This window comes from Papio anubis, chromosome 2, assembly GCF_008728515.1.
Source record: "Papio anubis isolate 15944 chromosome 2, Panubis1.0, whole genome shotgun sequence".
Lineage (NCBI taxonomy): Eukaryota > Metazoa > Chordata > Mammalia > Primates > Cercopithecidae > Papio > Papio anubis.
In genome coordinates, this window is record NC_044977.1 from 178,402,312 (window position 1) to 178,428,793 (window position 26,482).

A 26,482-nucleotide genomic window follows, 5' to 3' on the forward strand; every position below is an offset into this window, starting at 1 on the left:
ACTGCCATCAGATAATTCCTCTGAGCAGCAGAATAGCTGTCACAAAGCTCATAGATACCACAGGGAGTCCTCGGGGACAAACTTATTGTCTCTCTGGAAGATTTTGAAAATTGTGCCAGAATCAGTGGCTCATACCGGTAATCCCAGCACTTTGGAAGGCTGAGGCAGTAGGATCACTTGAGTCTAGGAGTTCAAAATCAGCCCGGGCAGCATAGTGAGACCCCGGCTCTACAATAAATTTAAAACCTAGCTGGGCATGGTGACATGCACCTGTAGTTCCAGCTACTTTGGAGGCTGAGGTGGGGTAATCACTTGAGCCCAGGAGGTCAAGGCTGCAGTGAGCTGTGATTGTACCACTGCACTCCAGCCTGAGTGACAGAGCAAGACCCTGTCTCAAAAACAAAAACCTGACATTTGTTTTCTTAGTCCATAGAATACTCGAATACAGATGATGTGGGGGTAGGAGGGTACACACAAAGGACAGAGGAGGGCAGTTGAAATCAGCTCACTGAGAGCTGCAAGAGGTAAGTTGATTTTCAATTTAAAAAATTTCTTCAGGCTGGGCATGGTGACTCATGCCTGTAATCCTATAATAGCACTTTGGGAGGCCGAGGTGGGCAGATCACTTAAGCCTAGGAGTTCAAGACCAGCCTTGGCAACATGGCAAGACCTCGTTTCTACAAATTAAAAAATTACCTGAGCTTGGTGGTGTAGTCTCACCTACTTACGCTTGTAGTCCCAGCCACTCAGAAGGCTGAGGTAGGAGGATCACCTGAGCCCAGGGAGGTCGAGGCTGCAGTGAGCAGTGATCACGCCACTGCACTTCAGCCTGGACAACAAAATGAGACCAGTCTCAAAAAAACAATTTTTTTTGGTCATAGAAAAACACACATAATCTGGTACCATTCCAAATAGAAGCAAGCAATTTCCTTCTATAGCACAAGGCAGCAATTGAAATATTTGATGTTTGTGATGACGCTGGGTCATCAAAAGGTTTAGCTGTGTTAGTAATACTGTATTTAATTTTGAAAAGGAGATACAGAAAATATATTTAATTGAGCTCATCAACTTACTGTTCACCGGAGAGGTTGGAAAAGAAACCTTAGGTCACTGAAAAGTAGAAACTTTCAGCTCCATAAAAGGTATCCATCATCTATCAAAAACCAACAACACATATAAAAATGTAAAACATTAAAATGATAAAACAGAATAAAATAAGGATTGCCACCATCACTTGTGTTCTGGAAGATTGTTCTGGATATTTAAGCTAATGCAATAATTCAGGAAAAAGAAACAGGTGATACAAATATTTGAAAGGACCAAAGCTGCTGTTATTGCAGATGGCTTAGCCAGAAAATTCTAGAAATCGGCCAGACACGGTGCCTCACACCCGTAATCCCAGCATTTTGGGAGGCCAAGGTGGGCAGATCACCTGAGGTCGGGAGTTCGCGACCAGCCCAACCAACATGGTGAAACTCTCTCTCTACTAAAAATACAAAATTAGTGGGGGCGTGGTGGCTCATGCCTGTAGTCCCAGCTACTTGGGAGGCCGAGGCAGGAGAATCGCTTGAACCTAGGCGGTGGAGGTCGTAGTGAACCAAGATCATGCCATTGCACTCCAGCCTGGGCAACAAGAGTGAAACTCTGTCTCAAAAAAAAGAAAAGAAGAGAAAAAAGAAAATTCTAGAAATCAACTGACATCAGTAGGGTGGTCAAATACATGTAGACCCAAAAGGCTTGTGAAAAACAGTCACTTCCATAACTCCCCATGTTTCTCCTCAGAGACAGCTACTCTGGCTTTACCTGTATCTGTAGTTATAAATAATATGTGAGCTGCCATCTTTTGATTCAATTCTACATGTTAACTAGTCACCTCTCGTTACCTTCTCTCTTAGCCTGGGCTGCCATAACAAAATACCATAGACTGGGTGGCTTAAACAACAGGAATTTATTTCTAATAGTGCTATAGACAAAGTTCAAGATTAAGGTGACAACAGGTAGGTGTCTGGTGAGGGCTCTCTCCTTTGGTTGCAGACAGCCACCTTCTTGCTGTGTCTTTACATGGCCATTCTCTGGTGCATATCAGTGGAGAAAACATGAGAGGAAGCTCTCTGGTGTCCCTTTTTATAAGGGCGCTAATCTCATCATGAGAGGTTTAGACTGCATCTAAACCTTATTACCTACGAAAGGCCCTACCTCCTGATACCATCACACTGGGATTTAGGGTTCAACATATGAATTTGGGAAGCACACATTTGATCTGTGGCACCATCTACATGCTTGAAGCGTCTTTTCTCCATGTTATAATTCCTTTTTTTTTCTTCTTCTTCTTCTTTGAGACAGGGTCTCACTCTGTCATCCAAGCTAGAATGCAGTGGCACAATCACAGCTCATTGCAGCCTCAACCTCCTGGGCTCAAGCAATCCTGTCACCTCAGGCTCCTGAGTAGCTGGGACTGTAGGCATGCACCACCATGCCTGGCTTGCTTGCTTGCTTATTTACTTAATGTAGAGACAGAGTCTTCCTATGTTGCCCAGACTGGTCTTGAACTCCTGGGCTCAAGCAATCCTCCCACCTCAGCCACCCAAAGTGCTGGGATTCCAAGGTATGAGCCACTGTTCTCAGCCTATTAGTTTATGATTTGAGTCAATATTCTGTGTTTATTATCCTTACGTAAATATTATTTAGAGCTGAGTATCATAGTGAACAGTGATTTTGTTTTTGCTAAGGTTAATAATAGAGTGGGTTTGTTTTGTTTTCTTTAGTTTTTTTGGTCATTTTTTTGTTTAGTTTTTTTTGTTTTGTTTTGTTTTGTTTTTTGGTGTTTGTTCTCTCTATTTATAGAGACTCTGGTTCTAGAAACAGCTCGCCTGCAGCTGGCTGGCTGGACCAGCACACACTGACGCTGACGGGGCTAGACTATTTACAGGCCCATTGTGGGCTGTACTTTGGCCACCTCCCAGCATAGCACTAAGCTGTGACCATAAAATAAGTTAGGTCCAGCAGGGCAGGGCTTGGAGGGGGCAGGGACGGGGGCTTTACACACACGTGCTGAGGGGCCCAGGGCCTCAGTACTCTCAAGGACCCGGCTTTGTAGTTAATTTTGTCTCACATATTTTCCAATTGCCTCTCAGTGAAGTTTCCTACAAGGCCAATCACGTCACATAATCAGAGTTCCCATTTTTATCTTGGATGTATTTCTCTTGGGGTCCTCCCTTCACTGTCATCTGTGGAATTCCTTTTGCCTTTCTGTTAGGTTGAATTTCTTGTTTTCTTATCTTCCTTATTGTCCTCTTTCTTGCTTTCCTCCCTCATTGTGATGGAGCAAGTTCCCTAATAGCTTCGATCAATAAAAAGGGAGTAAAATGACATCAGGCATGGTGATGAGAGCCTTTAACGTGGCTTGGCTGTCTTTCGAGTCACTCTGCTCCAATCTGGTTACCTTCTATGTCTGAGGCACCTGTCATGCTTGGATTTCCCTTCATCCTGGGGATGACCGTCACCTCTCTCTGTAGTTCTCTTGTTGGTTTATTCCATGTTGCCTTTTTTAAAGTTTTATGCTCTCCTTTTGGTGAGTCATGTCCTTCAGTAGATTCCTAAGACAGAGTGCATGGAAGGTAAATTTTTCAGATATTACATGTATGAAAAAAATATATTCTCCACTTGCCCTTCATTGATCATTTTTGCCAGGTAATTTCTAGATCAAAAATAATTTTCTTTCAGTAATTTGAAATCATTGGTCATTGTCTTCTAACATTCTATTTACTTTTAGAAAAGGTTAAAAGCCATTCTTGTTTCTGCTTCTTTTGTTAGGCAGCCTATTTGTTCTCTGGTGGTTTAAAGAACCTTCTCTTTGTACCTGATGTTCTGAACTTTCATGATGTACCTTGATTTGGTTCTATTTCATCCACTGTGCTGGGTACTTAGAGGAGTCCTTTTATATAGAAATTCACATCCATAAATTCTGAGTTTCCTTGAGTTATTTTTCTTCACTCTCTCTTCCTGGAACCTTTTTTTGTTTTGTTTTGTTTTTTTGAGACAAGATCTGACTCTGATCTCAGCTCACTACAGCCTTGACCTCCTAGGCTCAAGCAATCCTCCTACATAAATCTCCCAAGTAGCTAGGACTACAGGCCTGTGCCATCACACCCAGCTAAATTTTTTTTTTTTTTTTTTTTTGGTGGAGATGGAGTTTTGCCGTGTTGCCCAGGCTGGTTTTGAACTCCTGGGCTCAAGCAGTCCATCCACCTCAGCCTCCCAAAGTGCTGGGATTACAGGTATGAGCCACCTCGCCTGGCCCCTGGAACTTATTAATCAGATGTTTGACCTTCTGAACCCATCTTCTAACTTTTTTACTTTATCTCACCTGTTTTTTAATTTTTCATTGTTATCTTTTCTAGGAAATTTTCTTGATTTTATCATGCAGCATTTCTATTGAGTTAATTTCTACTATTCTGTTTTTAATTTCAAAAACTATTTTTGTTTTAAAGGACTATTTTTGTGTCCTTCTTGCAACCTCCAGTTCCTTTTTCACTTTTGTAATATCTTTTCTCTCTAAGAGTCTGATGATTTTGGGGATGGGAAATGTTTTCTTCTACCGCTTCAAAGGTACTTTCTTCCAGTTTATTTTTTGGTTTGTACTCTCTGTCCTGTTATATAGGCTTTGCTTTCTTCACAGATCCAATAATCTTGGTTATCTGCCTATGTTTCAAGAGTGCAAAGCTGTCTGGATGCTCTGAGCATGTAGATGGGGCTTATGAACCTTGAACTTCATTGAAGATTGACCTGACTGGGCTGCGTGTTGAGGAATCCCCAAAGTCAGTATCTTTGTCTTTTTTCTTACGCTAATGAAGACCTGGCTGCCAGTATTCTTAGAACCAAGCAGAGGGAAAGGTTAGGGATTGGACAGATGAGGAAGTGTTCATACTGAATACTTAGTCATTTAAGCCCCTGGTTTTCACTATAATGTTCAAACCTTCAACTGTGTCCCTCAATCCAGAGACTATTTCGTTTTACCTTTTTTAGTGTTTCTCAATCAAAAGTAATTTTGCCTCCTAAAGAACATTTGCCTCCTAAAGACATTTTCGATTGCCATTAAGAGTGGGGAGGTGGAGCACAGCTGCTGGCATCAAGTAGGTAGAGGACAGAGAAGCTGCTATACACATCCTACAGTGCACAGGACAGCACTCCAGATCAATAATTTTATTGGCCCAGGCCAGGTGCAGTGGCTCACGCCTGTAATCCCAACGCTTTGGGAGGCCAAGGCAGGCAGATCACTGGAGGCCAGGAGTTCTAGACCAGCCTGGCCAACATGGTGAAACCCCATCTCCACTAAAAATACAAAAATTAGCTGGGTGTGATCCCAACTTGTAATCCCAACTACTCAGGGGGCTGAGGCAGGAGAATCACTTGAACCTGGGAGGCGGAGGTTGCAGGGAGCCAAGATTGTGCCACTGTACTCTAGCCTGAGCGACAGAGCAAGACTATGTCTCAAAAAAAAAAAGAATTTTATTGACACAAAATGTCAATATGCCTGAGACTGAGGAATCCTAATCTAGAGAATAAACTTTTACACTAATGACAGAAGTGGGGCAATCAACCAGCAGCTTGCAGTAGAGCAAAGGGTAAGGACTTAGTGACTTTCAAACAGCTTCCCACCAATCCTCCTTATTTTAGCCGCTCCTCTCCCACCCCCAACCTTCGTTTTCTGTCCTAGAGATACCTGAGTCTTTTTAGACTTTGCAGTGAAGTTGGTTTGTTTCTTGACTTACCTGTTAACCACCTTAGAACTCGGCTTTCTCAGGGTCATTAAGTCAGTTATCCATTGTTCATATGTGTTCTAAGCCTTTTTTTTTTTTTCCTTTGAGACAGAGTCTTGCTGTCACCCAGGCTGGAGTGCAATGGCGTGATCTTGGCTCACTACAACCTCCACCTCCCGGGTTCAAGTGATTCTTCTGCCTCAGCCTCCCAAGTAGCTGGGACTAGATAGAGGCATGTGCCACCATGCCCGGAAAATTTTTGTATTTTTAGTAGAGACGGGGTTTCACCATATTGACCAGGCTGGTCTCGAACTCCTGACCTCAGGTGATCCACCCACCTCGGCCTCCCAAAGTGCTGGGATTACAGGCGTGAGCCACCATGTCAGGCCTAATTTTTGTATTTTTAGTAGAGATGAGGTTTCACCATGTTGGCCAGGCTGGTCTCGAACTCCTGACCTCAGGTGATCCACTCGCCTCAGCCTCCCAAGGTACTGGGATTACAGGCATGAGCCACTGCACCTGGCTGTGTTCTAAGCTTCTAAAAATGTTACTGTTGTCTCTTTTCCTATTCAACCCATCCTCTTGAAAATTTTAGAAGGGTTTTTGGAGGGAGCAAAATTAGGTGTTCAGTCTGATATACTTTCCAAGAATGCTAAAATACATGAAATACATGTTGAAGCTACAGTCATTGGCACTGACACAGCAGATGAACATGGGTGAATGGAATGGAATAAAGATTCCAGAAACTGCCACAATATATGGGAAGACACCGATAAGTGTCTATCTGCTAGAAAAAATAAAATTTGCCTTTATTTACCCCATATATAGAACTCAATGCTAGTTGGAGTAAAGATGTAAGCATATATACAAAACTATAAAAATATAGGAGAATGTTTTTGTAATCTTCTGTTGAGAATGACCTTGCTAAGAAGGTAAAAAATAAAAGAGTTAAAGAAAACCAATTATGTCAGCCAGGCATGGTGGTTCACAACTATAATCTCAGCACTTTGGGAGGCCACGGCAGGAGGATCACTTGAGCCCAGGAGTTCGAGACCAGCCTGGGCAACATAGCGAGACCTCATCTCTACAAAGAAATGAAAATCAAAAAGTTAACCAGGTGTGGTGCATTCCTGTAATCCCAGCTACTCAGGAGGCTGAGGTAGAAAGATCACGAGCCCAGGAGGTAGAGGTTGCAGTGACCCTTGATCATACCACTGCACTCCAGCCTGGGCAACAGAGTGAGACCCTGTCTCAAAAAAAAAAAAATGTATGTAAAAACTTAAAACTTCCATAGACAAAAGACTGTATGGCTTTGAAAAATAAAACTGGATCAGGAAAATGTTTGCCACATATATGGTTGGTTACCATCTCTCTTATGTAAAGATCTCTACAAATCAGAAAGTGACTTTTAAAAATCTATCAGGCCAGGCATAGTGGCTGGCCAGGTGCAGTGGCTCACACCTGTAATCCTAGTACTTTGGGAGGCTGAGGCAAGGAGATCACTTGAGGTCAGGAGTTTGAGACCAGCCCGGCCAACATGGTGAAACCCCGTCTCTACTAAAAATACAAAAAATTAGCCAGGCATGGTGGTGCACTCCTGTAATTACAGCTACTGGGGAGGCTACAGCATGAGAATTGCTTGAACCTAGGAGATGGAGGTTGCAGTGAGCCAGGATCACACCACTGCACTCCAGCCTGGGTGATGGAGTGAGACTGTCTAAAAAAAAAAACCACACACACACTGACAAAAAAAAAAAAGAAAAAGAAAAAGAAACTATCAGGAAATAAGAGGAGAACTCTACGTGGTTGATAGCATTATAAGCATTCAAAAAAATGCTCTACTGTCCTTGACACTGATGAAGAAAAATGCAAATTAAAGTAGAAACAAGATGCTATTCATCAGTGGTTCTTCATGTGTAGTCCCTGGGCCAGCAGCATCAGCATCACCTGAGAGCTTGTTAGAAATGCAAATTCTCAGATGCATCCTACACCTGAATCACAGGCAAGTGGTAGGCCTAGCCATTTGTTTCAACAAGCCCTCCAGGTGATTCTGATGGTCAAATTTGAGACACCAGGAGAAAGAAGGAACTACCTTCAGTATTGCAGATGACTCTCTCACAGTATTTAGCAAGAGATGTCAGACATAAGACTGAGTACTATAGGATCCATTTATATGAAGATCAAAAGCAGAAATTAATCTAGGATGATAGAGATCAGGGCAATTGTCACCCTTAGAGGAGAGGAGTAACTAGAAATGGGGGTAAGGTTTTCAGGTGCTGGCAGTGTTGTGTTTCTTGATTTGGATGCTGGTTACACAGGTTTGTTCAGTTAGTGAAACTTCCCCAAGCTGTTCACTTAGGATTTGTATACTTTTCTTTGTGCTATATTTCAATACAGCAGTGAAAGTTAAAACAGTGAGAGTTCTGTTTTTTAAAATCAGGTTTTTAGCCATTAAAACATAGAAAGTTAGTCTGGTGAAGATGGAAAACATGCATATACTGATAATAGAGTAAACTCATACAAGCATTTTTTTTTTTCCCCCCTCTGGAGACAGAGTCTCGCTCTGTCACCCAGACTGGAGTATAGTGGTGCAATCTCAGCTCACTGCAACCTCCACCTCCCCAGTTCAAGGTATTCTCCTGCCTCAGCCTCCCTAGTAGCTGGGATTACAGGCACGCACCACTACGCCCTGCTAATTTTTGTATTCTTAGTACAGATGGGGTTTTGCCATGTTAGCCAGACTGGTCTCAAGCTCCTGGCCTCAAGTGATCCACCTGCCTCACCCGCCCAAAGTGCTGGGATTATAGGCGTGAGCCACTGTGCCCAGTCAGTAAATTAGTACAAGCTTTTGCCGAACAATTTGGTAGTACCTCTAAAGCTTAAAATATGTATTCTAGAAATTTTCCTCCTAGACATCTCCTGGAATTCAGGTATACAAAGGCATAGGTTATAAAAATGTTTCTGGGTATTTTTGTACAAACATAAAGAAGACAACCTAAATCTCCATCAATGGGGAACTGGTTACATGAATTATGGAAGACTGAGCAACTGTTAAAATTGGCAGAGATGTGTGTGTAGTAGTGTGGAAGGTTGTCCTCTATGGTATTACTGACTGAAAGAAGCAAGTTATAGACTCCATGAACAGAGTGATCCATATTTATACGGGAGAAAAAGAAAGATGTGCAGGCAATGGTTATAAATGCTAGGAAAGAGGCTAGAAAGGGTAAATACAAAATTGTTTATGTTGGTTTTTCTTGAATTTTTATAACTGGTGGATAGGAATGGGGTTGTCATTTCTTTATATACTTCTGTGTTGTTGTTTTTTTTTGAGACGGAGTCTCGCTCTGTCGCCCAGGCTGGAGTACAGTGGAACAATCTCTGCTCACTACAAGCTCCGCCTCCCGGGTTCATGCCATTCTCCTGCCTCAGCCTCCCAAGTAGCTGGGACTACAGGCGCCCGCCACCACGCCCGGCTAATTTTTTGTATTTTTGGTAGAGACAGGGTTTCACTGTGTTAGCCAGGATGGTCTTGATCTATTGACCTCGTGATCCGCCTGCCTCGGCCTCCCAAAGTGCCGGGATTACAGGCATGAGCCACTGCGCCCGGCCTACTTCTGTGTTTTTTATTTCATTTTATTTTATTTTATTTTATTTCATTTATTTTTGAGATGGAGTCTCCCTCTGTCACCCAGGCTGGAGTGCAGTGGCGCAATCTCGGCTCACTGCAAACTCTGCCTCCTGGGTTCAAGCGATTCTCCTGCCTCAGCCTCCTGAGTAGCTGGGACTACAGGCATGCACCACCACGCCCAGCTAATTTTTGTATTTTTAGCAGAGACGGGGTTTTACCATGTTGGCCAGGATGGTTTCGATCTCTTGACCTCGTGATCTGCCCACCTCAGTCTCCCAAAGTGCTGGGATTTACAGGCGTGAGCCACCGTGCTTGGCCCTGTGTTAATTTTTTACCTGCGTTTATCACTTTGAAAGGTTAGTTTTGCCATTAAAAAAAAAAAAGTCTTAGCCTAAAAAAAAAAAAAAAGCTTGTAATGCTTATCAGAGAAAACAAAAACAAACAGTATTTTTGTAGTCTAAGCAAATAAAGATTTAGGTTTATCTTAAAGCAGAAGGTGAGTCACATTTTTGAAGAGAGGTTTTTATCAGTATTGGCTATGGTGGAGATAAAAGGTTTGCTTCTTGATATATTTCAGTCACCTAGGAAATTCACTTGGGTAGAACAATTCTTTTCTTGACAGAGACATTCTTTTTACTTTGTTTGCTTGTGAGGTCATGTGTCAAGTATTCCTGTTCTTTGAAAGACGGCTCAGTTAACAATATTGTGCCTTTGTGTAAAAGATGACCACAGCCAGCAAACTAGACAATGCAGCCCGGGACAGCAGGCTTCACTTGTGTTAATAATGAAAAACGTTTTTGCATTCAGAGCCAAGAGCTGTGAGTTGAGCCTGTTTAGCTGGATACAGACTTGTGATGGAAACTCTTAAGCCCTTGTGATCACACAGAGAGATACTATCAACACATCTACAGTGCCTCTTCACTCACTGTTATGTTTCCTATGTGAATCATCCACAAAGGGCCGTTCTGACCCCGTCTCAATCAAGAAGCCTGAAATGTTTCAGACGCTGCCATGCCGGATTACATCTATTACCAGTCTTACTGATCCAACAGAATGTCAAACACATTGTATAGATTACCTGTCAGAATCAATTTGGGCCAGAAACCTCATTAGTGTGAGGCTTAGCGCTTTCTGGAATTATATCCCATTCTGTGTGTCTTCACTTTCAATAAGTGTTGTTGCCACAGATGTAAACACAAAAGCACATCTCCATTAAGCATCTTGTCTCTGGAATTCATATACTAATATCAAGCAGATAAAAGAATGTTGATGCTCAAATCTAAAGAGCAGAAACAGCAACATTTAGAGTCTTAGCTGCTCCCCGGCACAGGCACCCAAACTGTACCGGGAAAGTGGCTTCTCTTGGGAAGCGGTTTAACATGTCCCTTGGAAACCTGTCTGATGGCTTCAAGATCTTCACAGGAAGTCTTCCTTCTTAAAGAATGGCCTGAAGTCTTCTTTCTTCAACATCCACTTCTTCTAATCCCTGTTTGAAGGTCCCCAACTACCTCAAACTGAGTAGTTTGAAAATTTAACTCATGAACAACACTCCCTTAACCTGTTCCTCTTCCACTGTTCCAACAGAACAAGTCAAACCCTGATCTACTCCAGAAATCTTTCTAGAGACCTAGGGATCATTCCACTGTATCCTCTCCCTTCTCCTCCCCCAACCCCATATCTAATCCATTAAAGTCCCATCTGCTGAAATTTGTCATGAATTCACTCACTTCTCGATATTCACTGCCACCATATTGGTCTTAAAGACTTCATATTCTTCCTGCTTGGATTATTGCACGCTTTCTGAATTTGTCTCCACACCACTGCTCCCCCTTTCCCCTCCACATGTCCATTCTCTACCTGCAGCCAGAGTGGCTTTTTAAAAAAATCTAGCCTAATCTTAACATTCTCTTGCTTAAAACTCTCCCACTGCCCTTTGGATAAAGCACAAAATCTCTAGGCCTCCTGGGCTCATATCATCTCACCTTCCCCAGGTCTCTAACATTTTGCACCAATATCCTAACTTACTACTTGTTCTTATAGGTTCTAGAAGGTAGCAGAGCCCTTCCCACCTTCAGACCTTTGCCAACACTGTGCCCTCTGCCTATAACGTTGCCTTCCCGCTTCTGTCTCGCCAGTGCTTTCAGCCTTCAGGTTATTCTTCAGCCTGGACTTCTCCGATGCTTCCTGTGCCTGCCAGCAAGGTCATTTCCCCCATCACAGACCCTTGTCATACCCTTTACCTTCTTCATAACATTTGCCACAGTTGTAATCTGTCAGGTATTTCCCTCCACTAGACTTTAGTTCTCTACAAGCAGGATCTGTACAATTTGTATACCACTGTCCTTGGAGCCTGACAGCAGGAAGCCCAGATATTGTAGGTGCTCCTGTGTTAAACAAATAAAGGAAATCTGTCTTCCAAGCCTGGTGATTAGAGTTACTTTAGTATTTTGTTTCATATACTACAAAGAAAGCTAAACCAGAAATGAAATTCTTTGTCCTGAGTCACACACAGCAAGCCAAGACTTGCAGGGCTAGAACCCACCCTGGACTCTTGTTACCGTGTCCTGGGCATGTGGTTCACATCTCAACTTTTTGGGACTTAGGAACAAAGTCCACTTGGAAGGTGCTAGAATGTGAGTGCATACTTTGCTCTAGCCTTCCTTTGTCCAGGACTTAAGACACCTACAGTTTAGGTCAGTTTCCTTTTCCTTGATGAAGCCTTCCTTTAGTCAGTGAGTGGTGTTAATTTGTTTGGGTATGGTCTTCCTCATCAGCAGCTGGATGACTATTGCTGGGGTAAATGCACAACGTGTGGTAAAATACTGAGTGTCTACATCTGGACTGGGCTGTTGCTCATTCTCTCTTCTGAAAGCTGTCTCAGACCACATGTTACTGGCCATCTGTGAGAACAGCAGGGAATGCCCAGAGGTTCGTCCCTTGAAAGCAGATCAGCTCCAGGGACCACCTCCAAGTGCACCTGCAGTCTTGTTTCCTTGGCACGTATCAGCCTGGGAGCAAATTCCAGCCTTGGATGTTGTTTTTCACCAAGTGGTGTTTTAAAACCCCTGATTAGTGCTCATATTTAAAATCGAGATTATTATGTACAAGCTTGAGTTTCTGTGTTCTCCTGGGGTGGAGGAGACCTGGCAAAACCAGCCCACAACTATCAGCTAGGGCTGAATTTTAAGAGAACCCCCTAAAACAAGACATTATTGATCCCTGCCTAGACTGCCATGGTTACCTTCCTGGCATTTGTAGGCACATGAGTTTGCAAACCCTGTAATATTTTTAAGTCACGGCAGGGGAAGGTGGGGGTATATGCATGAAAGTTGTAATTGACTTAGCTGGGCATGGTTCTGCACGCCTGTAATCCCAGCTACTCGGGAGGGTAAGGAAGGAGAACCCCTTGAACCCGGGAGGTAGAGGTTGCAGTGAGCCGAGATCGTACCACTGCACTCCAGCCTGGGTGACGGAAGCAAGACTCCATCTCAAATACATCAATAAATAAATAAGTTGTAATTGACATTCTGTATAATTTTTTTTTTCTTTGTCCCTACTTCCTTCTTTTTCTTTATCTTCTACTTTCCCTTCCTCTCTCCACTGCTTCTACCACTTTACAGGTTCTGGGGCTGCTGGTATGGACGCTTATCGCTGGAACTGAGTACTTCCGGGTCCCCGCATTTGGCTGGGTCATGTTTGTAGCTGTATTTTACTGGGTCCTCACCGTCTTCTTCCTCATTGTCTACATAACAATGACCTACACCAGGATTCCCCAGGTGCCCTGGACAACAGTGGTAAGGAAGCCATGGGTGGTGGTCTTGTCCAGTGCCTGCTCGGTAGGATGGCATTAGTCCTCCACTAGTCAATCCAAGACTGTCTCTCTGCCCAAAAAAGGTGGGCCATACCATGGAGAACCCGACACAGCAGACAATCTCAACATCCTCTAAGTGCCTCTCAAGTGGCTTACAGCTGGGTGTGAAACTGGGCACATCAGAAGGTCCAGAAATTCCTTTCAGGCAGAATTGCAAACCAATTCTCAGAAGACTGAATCAAGAAAAGCCAGGTTCTCTCATGTAGACTCTCATTTTATTATTTCCCTGTGAACAATGTCACGTGGAAATAAATATGTCAGGGCGCCAACCTCTGCAGGTCATGCTTCCTACAGACCTCTCCTGGGGCTGTGGCCTTAACCCTTTGTACATCACAGCTCTTTGATGCTGGAGCACATTGTGTATGGAGTTAGCAAGCAAATGAAAATTGAAATTAGAACACATAGGTGTTCTTCTATATTTGAAAATGAGAATTGTCAGGAATGACTGGATTCTCATCCTGGCTCTGGCACCATGCTGGATGCAGGATGGTGAACATGCGGTCCAGGGGAAATAGATAAGAAAATGAGAAGATACGAAACCCTGTGGCACACACTGCAGTGGGGCTGTGTAGAAAGTGTGATGGAGGCTGCCACCTCAGCTTAGGATGACTGGGAACTCTTCAGAGAGGAAGGGACATTTAGCTTCATCCTGGAGATCGAACACACACATCCTAAGTGGATTCACAGAGATGGAAGGTGGGTTCCCCTTGCCTTAAGAGCATTGACAATCTGGTTGGGAAATTCAAAGTAGCTAAATGATTTACAAAAGAAATTCCAGTGGTACCACATGTGTTTATGTATAAAACAGAGCTCTCCAGTGATACTATTTTTTGTCTGTTTTCAACCAATATGTGAGAAAAAATATTTAATTTCAAATAACTGACTTATGAACCAAATTTGAAATATAGTCTATTTGTAGTTATAAACTAAGTTAAGTTGGCAGGCTTTCAGACAACACTATCATTGTTCAGAATGCACCTGGCTTTGTTCTTTCTGTGTTGCTAAGTCCCCCAGGAAAACAAGTCTTATTTTATTTCACAAAGCAGTTTGACTGACTCTTGACCATTTCCCCAAATCCAAAAGTAAGGACTCTTTATTAAGGTTTTCAAGAAAGCGTTGCAAGTTTGAAAAGTAATTCCAAACAAGGTGCTTAATCACTGTCTAGGGTGGGGGAAGCAGCCTTGTCAGAACTGGTGGTTTGCTGCCTCAGGTGGGCACCCGGAGGGAAAGACTCGTTTAGATGCTGGATTCAAAAACAGTTAGCACTTTGAAGTAATAGTAACTACAGAAGCACAGGATGAGGGAATAATCAAAGTTGGTTGGAATTTAAGGAATGCCATTTTGGAGAAAGTTGTGTTCTAGGGTGGGTCTTGAAGAAAGTGCCTGTGAACTTGAAAGAAGAGGAACTTGGACAGTGTAGTAGGGGAGCAAATTGTTGGGATGGAGGAATGGACAGTACCCTTGTTTCCCCTTTTGCCTGAGTCTCAATTTCTAGTATGTTATCTAGATCAGCAGTTGGCATGCTGTCTTTGTAAAGGACCAGATAGTAAGTATTGTAGTCATCTTGGGCTATACTCCCATGGCCCAGCCACTCAACTCTGCCTGCAGCATTGAGAGAAGCCGTAGGCAATTTGTAAATGAATGAGCATGGCTGTGTTCAGGTAAAACTTTATTTATAAAAACTGATGGTGGCTGGGCACGGTAGCTCACACCTGTAATCTTAGCATTTTGGGTAGACACCTGAGGTTAGGGGTTTGAGACCAGCCTGGCCAACGTGGCAAAATCCTGTCTCTACCATAAATACAAAAATTATCCTGGTGTGGTGACGCATACCTGTAATCCCAGCTACTCGGGAGGGTGAGGCAGGAGAATCTCTTGAACCCAGGAGGCAGAGGTTGTAATGAGCTGAGATCACACCACTACTCCAGTTTGGGTGACAGAATGAGACTCTGTCTCAAAAAAACAAAACAAAACTAGTGGTGGGCCAGATTTGACCCACAAGCCATAGTTTACGGACCCCTTGTCTAGATCATATATAGTCTTTCTCTTCTCCAAGCCTAAAACTCCTTCACTGATTTATTACATTAAAAATTTAAAAATATTGCCTTTAATGGGATTTTAAAAAGAATATTAACATGCCTTCTTCCGGCACCCCTAGTTTTAAAATGCTTTGATTTGCATTATCAGAATTTATTATCATAAGGTATGTCCCCATTTTATAGATAAGGAAACTGAGGTTTGGAGTCTTGTGACTTTGCACAGATTTATACACAGCAGGGGTCCACATCTCTTGACTTCCATCTGCATATTTTTTCTGATCTCATCCTGCTCCAGGCCTCCTCTGCCTGAGCGGTAGGTAACAACTGCAACCAGATACCAGGAAACCAGGACTCCTAGTCCCTTTACAAGGATTTAATCATTTATCCCCCTTAAGCAAGGCTGTCAGCCTCCAGGTCAGGGGTTGCACACTCAGATGTGTGAGGCACCAGTCAGCTCGGACAAGTGAGTAAACTCGGCATGGTATTGAACCTTGCCACCCAGACACACTTTCTTTTTTTTTTTTTTTTTTTTTTTTTTTTTTTTTTTTTTTTTTTTGAGACGGAGTCTTGCTCTGCCGCCCAGGCTGGAGTACAGTGGCCGGATCTCAGCTCACTGCAAGCTCCGCCTCCCGGGCCCACGCCATTCTCCCGCCTCAGCCTCCCGAGTAGCTGGGACTACAGGCGCCCGCCACCTCGCCCGGCTAGTTTTTTGTATTTTTAGTAGAGACGGGGTTTCACCGTGTTAGCCAGGATGGTCTCGATCTCCTGACCTCGTGATCCGCCCATCTCGGCCTCCCAAAGTGCTGGGATTACAGGCTTGAGCCACCGCGCCCGGCCCAGACACACTTTCTTAGCATCTTAAACAACTTGAGAATATTCTCACTTCACAAATAAATAAGCTGGAAATGTGCTCCCAGGATTGCTAACTGTTCTGTTTGTTTTCTAAGGCGATCTAGAAATCTGGGCTTTGGTGTGAACTCTCCCAATTTTAAAACGCTTACAGCCATAGTCTTAAAATTCATTTGCTGCTGGCAGAAGCTACAGGTCAAACATGTCTGACTTCTGGTTGGGGTTTATGTTTACTGTTACAAATAAATACACCTTTGTAACTTCTTAAAGCATTTGTGAGTTGGGTACATGGTGTTAACCAAATATCCAGAGTGGAGACTGGAAAAAGTTTCCGTCTGTTAACAACTAAAGACTCTGACTAAACTTCCATATTTTCTACTGCCCAGCAGAATCTCTTACAGAACAGCCTGTGGGGGATTCAGATCCCAGCCCAACTGTCGTGTCCCAGCACAAATCAGGAGCGTAGCAAGTGTCAGGCTGGGACTTCGTGCTGAGGCAGCTGACAGGCTCCTGGTGCCGAATTGGACTGCCTAAACTCTTGCTACTCAAAGTGTGGTCCCTGGACCAGCAGCATCACTGGGAGATTATTAAGAATACAGAATGTTAGGCCCTGCTCTAATTCTGATTTGTACTGACTGAATCAGAAATTCTGTAGAGGGCTTTAGAATCTCTATTATGACAAGATTTCCAGATCATTCTTAGGCATCTAAAGTATGGGAAACACTGGTTTAAAAATATAGATCCATAATCCCTGAGTCAAAACCTTTGGGTCAAATGTGAATTAAGAGTTTGTTTTGTTTTTTTTGAGATGGAGTTTCACTCTTGTTGCCCACGCTGGAGTGCAGTGGTGCAATCTCGGTTCATTGCAACCTCCACCTCCCGGGTTCAAGCAATTCTCCTGCCTCAGCCTCCCGAGTAGCTGGGATTACAGGCATGCGCCACCACGCCTGGCTAATTTTGTGTTTTTAGTAGAGATGGGGTTTCTCCATGTTGATCAGGCTGGTCTCAAACTCCCAAACTCAGGTGCTCCACCTGCCTCTGTCTCAAAGTGCTGGGATTACAGGCATGAGCCATAGTGCCCGGCCTAAGAGGTTTTTTTTTCTTCCAAATTTTAGAAAGGTAATAAGGTAATTTTGTGCATTTATGTCAATATGTGACATGTACCCCTGAGTCTGGGACTGCACTGTAATGAGACAAATTCATGTTTCTGCAAGAACACGTGGATTTTCCTGCTAAGAGGGATAATGAGGACCACATTGCTCCCATGTCAGCTCAGGTCAGCTTTTACTGCCAAATGACTTTTGAATTTACTCTTGCTTTTCAGAGGATTTAGGGAATCTACAATTGCAGAGAAGGGATTGGTAGACTTGGTTTTAGTCCCCTGGGAACTTGTCTGGGAGACCACTGCAGAAACCAGAGTTTTATAATCTCGCATGTAGCGCCTCCATTGATAAGGCATGAACTTTGCATTGGAATCTTATCTTAACAATAGCTCATTCCCTTAATATGTCTAGGAAGATAGAAAGTAACCTATATCCATTTTTAATGTGCAGCAGGAACCACAGCTGGTTCCTACTGGCACCTCTAAGCTCCTGGGCCACAACGGTTATGATACCATTTATTCAGAGAGGCTTCGATAGGTTTTCCAACAAATCTGATTTAAGCTAAAAGGTCAAAGCAATAACATTTGCCTTCCTCATAGCACCAAGCACTAGGGTCTACACACATGTGTTTCCTGAGGATTCATTCTCTGTAGCTCATCCTGCTGACCTCACTGCAAGCCTTGTGAGCTCCAGAGAACAGGGCGTTTGTCTCCCTTTACCAGTAAAAGCAGCTACTATTTCTTTTTCTTTTTTTGGAGATGGAGTCTTGCTTTATCGCCCAGGCTGGAGTACAGTGGTGCATTCTCGGCTCCCTGCACCCTCTGCCTCCCAGATGCAAACAATTCTCCTGCTTCAGCCTCCTGAGTATCTGGGATTACAGGTGCCCACCACCACGCCCAGCTAATTTTTATTTTTTTTTAGTAGAGACGGGTTTTCACCATGTTAGCCAGGCTGGTCTTGAACTCCTGACCTCAGGTAATCTGCCCACCTTGGCCTCCCAAAGTGTTGAGATTACAGGCGTGAGCCACTGCACCTGGCCAGCAGTTACTATTTCTTAAGTACATGCTGTGTGCCAGATGTCACACTGGGTCCTTTATATTTTATATCATTTTATTTAATCCTCATAGTAACTCTGCAAAGATGGAATGCATTCTGTCCATTTTGCATATGGAGAAACTGGGACTTGAGGGCCTGAAACTGAGAGGATGCTTGAGGGCCAGGAATGGAATGCAGGTCTTCTCATACCAACCACAGTTGTGAACCTTGGCGTCTGTTTGGCTCCCAGTATACACAGATGTTCCAGTTTCTCTTGCCCCTGGAAGTAGCCATTTCCACTGTACCGTCCTGAGCAGGAAGTGCCAGCCCAGATGTTGGGTCTTGGCAGTCTTTTCAGCACAGCAGCTCTAAAGAGCACCATTTGTTATTACAAATCTTCCAAGAGACCCTTCTACTAAGGATGGTGCCAGAACTGAGCACATGACTTATTAGCAGGGGCCGAGAGTCAGAAAATGAGACCTTCCTGTTGGCACTGTCTCCAGCCAGCCTGCCTGAACCTACAGGCCTCAGTCCCTGCTGTCACCTGGTGGGATCACGTTATAATCAGGATCCACTGAGTCTTCCTGTCTCCTCTTAATCAGTCAGTCCAAATGCCTTAGCCTGATGGGCACAGTCAGGTTCTAAATGACTGCCTCTGGCCTCTAGCTGATACAATCCTTAAACAGGAATAAGAAAAGTAAGCTACTGTGTATACTTCATAGTTTACACAACTCTTTAGCAATATGGTCTCCTTTGAGATGGGTGAGATTTGTATAGTTTTTCCCATTTTGTAAATGGAGTACAATCAGTTTGATGGAAGGTTTAATCCCTATAAGAGAGGTCCAAAATAGCATTGGTTTAAAACTTATTTCTCTCTCCTGTGATAGTCCCGAGGTAAGTCACCCGTTCTATAAGATTACCTGTGCCCCAGGTTCCTCCTTTCTTGCATCTCTGCCATCTTTAACAGTTGGCCTGTGGTCCAAGGTGGCAGCTTCAGCACCTGCCACCACATCTACATCCTAGTCAGGCGGAGGGAAGGTAAAAAGTGGGCAATGGAGGGCACACTTCTTCCCTTTAAGGCATAGTGTTGACGTTGCATATGTTACATCTGCTCACATTCTGTTAGCCTAAACGGGGTCACCTGACCACATCTCCTTCCAAAGGAGGCTGGAAGGTGGAATTTTTAGGTGGCCATGTGCTCAGCGGGAAACTCCGTTACCATATAAAAAGAGAGAAACATAGCCGGGGACAGCCAGCAGCTCTGCCACCGATGAAACAGCTAAAGAGGTTATTTGCCCAAAGCCACATAGCTATGAGCGCTACTGGCCCATCTCCTGGATCCAGCAGCCCTTCTTCTAGTTGCTTATTATATCTTCCTTCTTTCTTTTTTGGTTGTGGATTCAAAATATAGCTTTTTAGATGAAACCTACATGGAGATTCCCAACAGACCTGAATCAGTGTGTCTGGGGTAGGGCCTGAGAACATGCTTTTCTGACAGATTTCCGGATAGTGCTGATACCACTCCTGCACTTTTAGTAGCACTGAGTTCCTTTACTAGCTGGTTGTAGACAAGGTGGGGAGGGAAAAGGGGATTCTTATCCAGCATCAGCCTATACCTTTTTCTCAGCCTTTGCCCAGACCCAATTTTCTGTCAAGCATGAGTGTCTCTTCCACTAATGTGTGGTAATAGGGACTAGAGGGCCAGAAAAGCAAGCCGCAGGTGAAGAGGACATCCCTACCACCCTTAAGAAGTGAACTCTGGGCCAGGTGCAGTGGCCTACGCCTTGTAATCCCAGCACTTTGAGATGCCAAGGCAGGAGGATCACTTACGCCCAGGAGTTCAAGACCAGCCTGGGCAACATAGCAAGACCTATCTCTACTAAAAACAAAAATTAGGCTGGGCGCAGTTGCTCACGCCTGTAATCCAAGCACTTTGGGAGGCCGAAGCAGGCAGATCATGAGGTCAGGAGATTGAGACCATCTTGGTTAACCCGGTGAAACCCCATCTCTACTAAAAATACAAAAAATTAGCTGAGTGTGGTTGCACGCGCCTGTAGTCCCAGCTACTCGGGAGGCCAAGGCACGAGAATCACTTGAACCCAAGAGGCAGAGGTTGCAGTGAGCCAAGATCACGCTACTGCAGTCAGCCTAGGTGACAGAGTGAGATTCTGTCTCAAAAAAAAAAAAAAGAGAGAAAAGAAATGGACTCTGATGGAAAAGATGTGTACAATGCTGATTATACTAATAAAAGGGATATTTAAATAAATGCTGAAAAGAAAGGCAGGTGAAGCTCCAGGGGAGCCATCCTTCCCAACTGTTCACTTAAATTTTCAGCAATTTGGGTATGCCAGATGGTGAACCTAGGTAGCTATGTCTTTAAACTCTTGAGGACCCAATATCAGATGCCTGAAAATCTTGCCTTCTTAGCTGTCTGATTAGATGTAACAACAGGGACAGGAGCTGCTCATTATCCCCCAGTATTCGTTTTCTTCTGTAGTAATAGAAGTTTCCATTGAGCCTTGGCCACTCTGCCACTGGGTGGGCCCTGGGACTGAGTTCCAGCTGAGAGGATGTTAGCAGCAGTGATGTGTGAAGCTTCATGGCCCTAAAGTGAGGCTGCTGCTTTTCTCCTCCTCCACCCCCTCTTCCTAGCGGCTGGAATTCTGCTGTGGTAGTGGGACACCTCCCGGGCCATGTGGAGAATGGTGAGACCCTAGAGATGACCAAGTATTGCGGATGGAGCCTGTGTCCCTGTCACCCTGAGGCTGCCGGAGCAGCTCTGGCTGCCTACGCCTTAGATAGGAGTGAACTCTCTTTCCTAAGCCACCATCTTGGGCCATGTCACCACAGCCAAACTTACTAACTGTATATTATCTCAGGGCTTCTTTCCATTATCTTGAGACCTGAAATTTATCTTAATATGTCCACAAGTACTATGCGTAGCTGGGTAAAAATAAGCCAGTATTTGAGGAAGAAAAAAAAAAAAGAGAGAACATTTTTATACCAAGGAGGGATTGACTTTCAGAAAACAATAGACTTCTCTCTCCTCCCTTCCTCCAAAAAAAGAAGTTGGAAACCTTTTGGGTTTTTTGTTTGTTTGTTTGTTTGTTTTTGTTTTTGAGATAGAGTCTCACTCTGTCACCTAGGCTGGAATGCAGTGGCATGATCTGGGCTCACTGCAACCTCCCCTCCCAGGTTCAAGTGATTCTCAAGACTCAGCCTCCCGAGTAGCTGGGATTACAGGTGCCTGTCACCACGCTCGGCTAATTTTTGTATATTTAGTACAGATGGGGCTTCACCCTGTTGGCCAGGCTGGTCTCAAACTCCTGACCTCTCAGGTGATCCACTCGCCTCAGCCTCCCAAAGTGCTGGGATTACAGGTGTGAGCCACTGCACCCAGCGGAAATTTTAAGTTACTATATTGTCCTTGTAGCTCTCTTTCACCATGGCCCACGGAACTGGCATTTCAGTTGGAGGAGCTATAAGGTTTTTCAACTTGAAGACTCTCTGATCCAGGGCCTATTTCTCTATAGCAACAAGACCTCATGTTTCTATGAAGCTCAGTGACATTCTAGAGCCTTCTGAAGCTTCACGTATCCCTCCTTCACTTCTGTAGCCCAGATTTCTTTTTTTAACCTTTATGATGATCCTGGTTTCTTTGCTCTTCTCTTTTCTTTCATCTCTCCACTTATTTTCACTACATTTCCTCCAACCCAGGCATTCCCCTGGACATGTTTACTTTTGGGAATGTTAAACAAGACTAGGGAAGTCACAAAGTTAGGTACTGTGAGATAGTGCCTGAGAGAGGCTTCTAATAACCTGGCAGAGCCCCCAGTGTGGGGAGTGCACAGCGGGAGAATGCCCCTGCCTTCTACTCACGTCTCTGCCAACCTTCTTCCCCTTCCCCATTTCTTTCCAAGGGAAATAGCAGTTTGTTTTTTCTCTAGAGTTCAGAAAAATGGGCCATCCTTACTGAGAGATGGGGTCATTGCATGTTCACAGGCCCTAGACTCAGAGAGCCTTTCTTTCCCCCATCTCCCCTCTGCCCCTCTCATCCACATGGGTTCATGCACAAGGCCCAGGACATCAGGGCAGTTCTGGCCAGGCTGAGCTTTCCCTGAATTCTCTTTCATTCATTCTCATTCTTTCCTTGTATAAAGAACTAGACATGCATGACAGCCCTGAAACACATCCTCAAAGATGTTCACTGCAGTAGCATTTGTAATCCTGGAAAAATTAGCAACATTGAAATGCCCATCACTACGGAAAAAGTTAAATTATGAAGTATTAGTGACGAGACAAGACTAAATGGCTTGGCAAGTACTAAATGTGCGTAACTCTATATTCTAAGAGGTGATAAGGTGGAAAAAATACCAGTAAGAGCTTCTGTGTGAATGCACAGATGTGTTTCTAGACCAAAAAGTAAACAAAAAAACAACCAACAATCCTAATGAGTCATTCAGTGAGACCAGGGCTTCTTAGGGGACAGTTTCGGCAGCCTGACCCTGGGTCTGACTGTGATGAAGCCCTTATCTTAAAGGTGAAGTGCCCTGACCCGGGGACAATGTGAGCACAGGTGGAGGTGGTGACAAGGACATCCAACCTCTGCCACAATGCTAGGGCCTGCAGTGGGAAAATTCTATGTACCTTTTTTTTCTCTGAGAAGAAAAAGATTGCTTCCTCCCTTTCCCCTACCCCTTCCTCTGTCTCCAAGTTACCGAGGGAAAGATGTTAGACCACAGAGGGCCCGCTCCTTGAGAGGCGTCCCCCTTCCTCCCCAGTTGGTTTCTGCTCTGGTTTCACCTCACCACCGCCCCTCCCCTGTTCAGGCAGGACCCAGCTTTGCATGGTTCAGAGCATGGTTTCTTAGAGTTTAGACATAACTGAAAACCAAATACCTACCGGGACTTACATATCTTCTCTAAAAATAGGAAAAAATAAGGTGAAGCCAAGGGTGACGTTAGTTCCCAAAGGGCTGTAATAGTGTCTATAACCGCCTTTTTAAGAACTTACAGCTAGGACAGAGAAGCTCACTTAAATATCCCTCCCTGTTTGGAACAGGGGGTTAGGGAGTCAGCTGGGTCTGTTTTGGGGGGCACTCTATTGCACCTCTATGTCAGGGACACATGCAAGGACCACAACTGCTGCTGAGGGCCAGGGGCTGAGGCTGAGCCCACTGAGTGGGCGCCACTGCTGCCTGCCATCCTCAGACAGTGTCAGCTCGGCTGCCATCTGGATGAGATGAGGCTCAGGAGCAAACCGAAGAAGCAAAATGACTGAAGGGGCGGCATGCAGTCTCAGTGTCTTGTGGGGGCAGGGGGTGGCATCTGGTATGAGCTGCCGTAAAACCCTCTCCTCTCGCACTTGCTGCCTCCCCAAGGCCCTGAGAGCTGCCTTCCCACCACCGCCTTGTCTCCCACCCTCCCACAGGTGTCCCACTTGGGCCCCTTCCCTCACCAGAGGTACAGCCCTGGTCACTTCTGAAGTCCAGAGATGTGCAGACCCTCCCCTCTCCCTAAACACTCTGCCCCTGTGTCCCCCCAGGGCCTGTGCTTTAACGGCAGTGCCTTCGTCTTGTACCTCTCTGCCGCTGTTGTAGATGCATCTTCCGTCTCCCCTGAGAGGGACAGTCACAACTTCAACAGCTGGGCGGCCTCATCGGTGAGTAGCCCGCCCTCCCCACATGATCCTCCTCTTCCCTCTCCAAGGCTTGCTTGGGGCTGGGGAGGACAGAGTCATCTGCAGGAAAAAGCAGCGCTTGCAGTAGTGACAAATTAGCAATTGGCTTATTGGTTTGAAAATATCTAAAACTGGCAGGGGCCCTCCTGGCCTGAAGTGGGAAAAGGCTGGGAGATGCTTGAGTGAATGCTGAATGACTGGAACAAGATAAGGATTCAAGGGAGAAAAACTGTTTAAAGCATGCTAAGAATAATTCTACTGCCTATAATTTATTAAGTGGGGGAAGGTTGCAGAAAATGAACAGAATATGATTCCATGTAGTTTTTTTTTTAAAGTGAAAACATTTGTTTATGCATTGAGAATGCCTAGAAAAATATATACCAGTAGAGGTTCCTTCTAGAGAATGGGATTGGGAAATGAGGGGAGTGGGACGAGGAACTTCTACTTTTCTTTCTTTTTTTTTTTTTTAGAGAAGGGGTCTTGCTCCATCACCCAGGCTGGAGTGCAGTGGCATAATTATAGGTCACTGCAACCTGGAACTCCTCGGCTTGAGCCATCCTCCTGCCTCAGCCTCCTGAATAGCTGGGACTAAAATCTGCACCACCATGCCCAACTAATGTTTTAACTTTCTATAGAGACTAAGTCTCGCTGTGTTGCACAGGCTGGTCTGGATCTGGGCTCAAGTGATCTTCCAGCCTTGGCCTCCCAAAGTGCTGGAATTACAGGAGTGAGCCACCGCACCTGACCTTACTTTTTAATTTATATACTTCTGTTTGCATTTTTAAACCATAAGTGTGTATTATTTTTCTAATTAAAAAGAAAATACTGGTATTAAGAATATCTCTGAGATTGGCCTTAAAATAGCCCATCTCCAAAAGAAGCCTATCGGAGGAGGGGAGGCAGTTAGACAGAAATGCCAGAATGATTATGTCAAAGCTGATTGATGGTACATGGGGGTTCATCATATTCTTTACTTTTATTTCTATTTGAAGATCTCTATTTAAAAGTAGATTGGTCGGGCACAGTGGCACATGCCTGTAATCCCAGCACTTTGGGAGGCCTAGGCGGGTGGATCACCTGAGGTCAGGAGTTCGAGGCCAGCCTGGCCAACATGGTGAAACCCCATCTCTACTAAAAATACAAAAAAATGAGCCGGGGGTGGTGGTGGGCACCTGTAATCCCAGCTACTTGGGAGGCTGAGGCAGGAGAATCACTTGAACCCAGGAGGCAGAGGTTGCAGTGAGCCGAGATCACGCCATTGCACTCCAGCCTGGGCAACAAGAGCAAAACTCCCTTTCAAAAAAACAAAATAAAATAAAAGTAGAGCACATGGATGCCGGTGACATTAAAAATCACAAGCTTCATCAAGACTGGGCTCAAGTTAACACATAGCAAGAGTGGACTAGAACTGGGTGGACGCTGCCCCATTAATTCAGAAGGGCCTGCATTTCCTCCTCCCTGTTCACACCACACACACCATGTGGGCTCATTGCTGACTCTGGCCCACTCCACTCATTTATGTGAACTGACACTGTAGCAATCCCAGATTGTACCCTGGACCTAGGTTGTCTGTGCTAAATTAGAAATGATATACTTTTCTCAGATGCACTGCCGGTGCATTCACTCCTAAGTGAACTCCCTGAGGTTATTTGAGCAAAACTACAGGCTTTCAGATGTTCTCTAAAATAAAAGCAGCATAGCCAGAAATCATTTGAGAAGGATAGTAATTGAACCAATAAAGTAGTTTTAGATGACAAAGCCTGGTATCAAGAGAAGGTAGTGAGTGCATGATTCAATGGAGGTGAAATGATAACTTTTGCTAATTAGGATGTGCCCTAAACCTCACTTCTATTATGCTTTGTTTTCTCCAGTTCTTTGCCTTCCTGGTCACCATCTGCTACGCTGGAAATACATATTTCAGTTTTATAGCATGGAGATCCAGGACCATACAGTGATTTACCATTTTGATAATTAAAAGGGAAAAAAAAGGAAGACTGTCACTGTAAAAACAGCTGTAGGTATAATGTATATTCCCAGAGAATTGTATTTAACTAATTAATGTTTTTTATATTCTTAAATTTGCTCACAAATTGTGGTTTGTTACAATTAAACTGGATACTTATTTGCACAGTGTTGTAGCTTATAATGAACTCTTAAGTATCTTATTAATGTATTAATGTCTTCATAGATGGTATTTTCTTAGACAATGTTTAAATAGATAAATTGCTAATATCGAGAATGTATCAAGTTTGTAAACCTAACTTTTAAGATGCCAGATTCTTTTTTGATTAAATGTTGCAAAATCCCAACTAATGTGTTTGATTGGAGAAAGGAGACCTACTGTTGAAGCCGGAGGCTAGGCTGTCAAGGCTGGCAGGAGGCTGGGAAGTCTCCCTCTTCACAGGGCTGCATGGTATGATATTGTCAGGAGACACTTATCCATAGTCCCAGGGCAAAGAGGCAGGAGATTCATCTCCCCAGTTCTGGGGATCATCGATCAGTGTTCATGATTTTCATAT

The 26,482-nt window shown here is 44.2% G+C and overlaps 1 protein-coding gene across 1 annotated transcript in view; it reads left to right on the plus strand.

The window, feature by feature from the left end:
• The window catches only part of CMTM8 (CKLF like MARVEL transmembrane domain containing 8), a 130,627-nt gene extending 104,355 nt beyond the window's left edge, over positions 1-26,272 (plus strand). Inside the window, exons 2-4 of the mRNA XM_003895216.2 lie at positions 13,008-13,181; positions 23,829-23,945; positions 25,835-26,272. Coding sequence (XP_003895265.1) covers positions 13,008-13,181; positions 23,829-23,945; positions 25,835-25,918 — 375 coding nt within the window. The 3' untranslated portion in view covers positions 25,919-26,272. The remainder of the gene's footprint in view (positions 1-13,007; positions 13,182-23,828; positions 23,946-25,834) is intronic.
• The last annotated feature ends 210 nt before the right edge of the window (positions 26,273-26,482 follow it).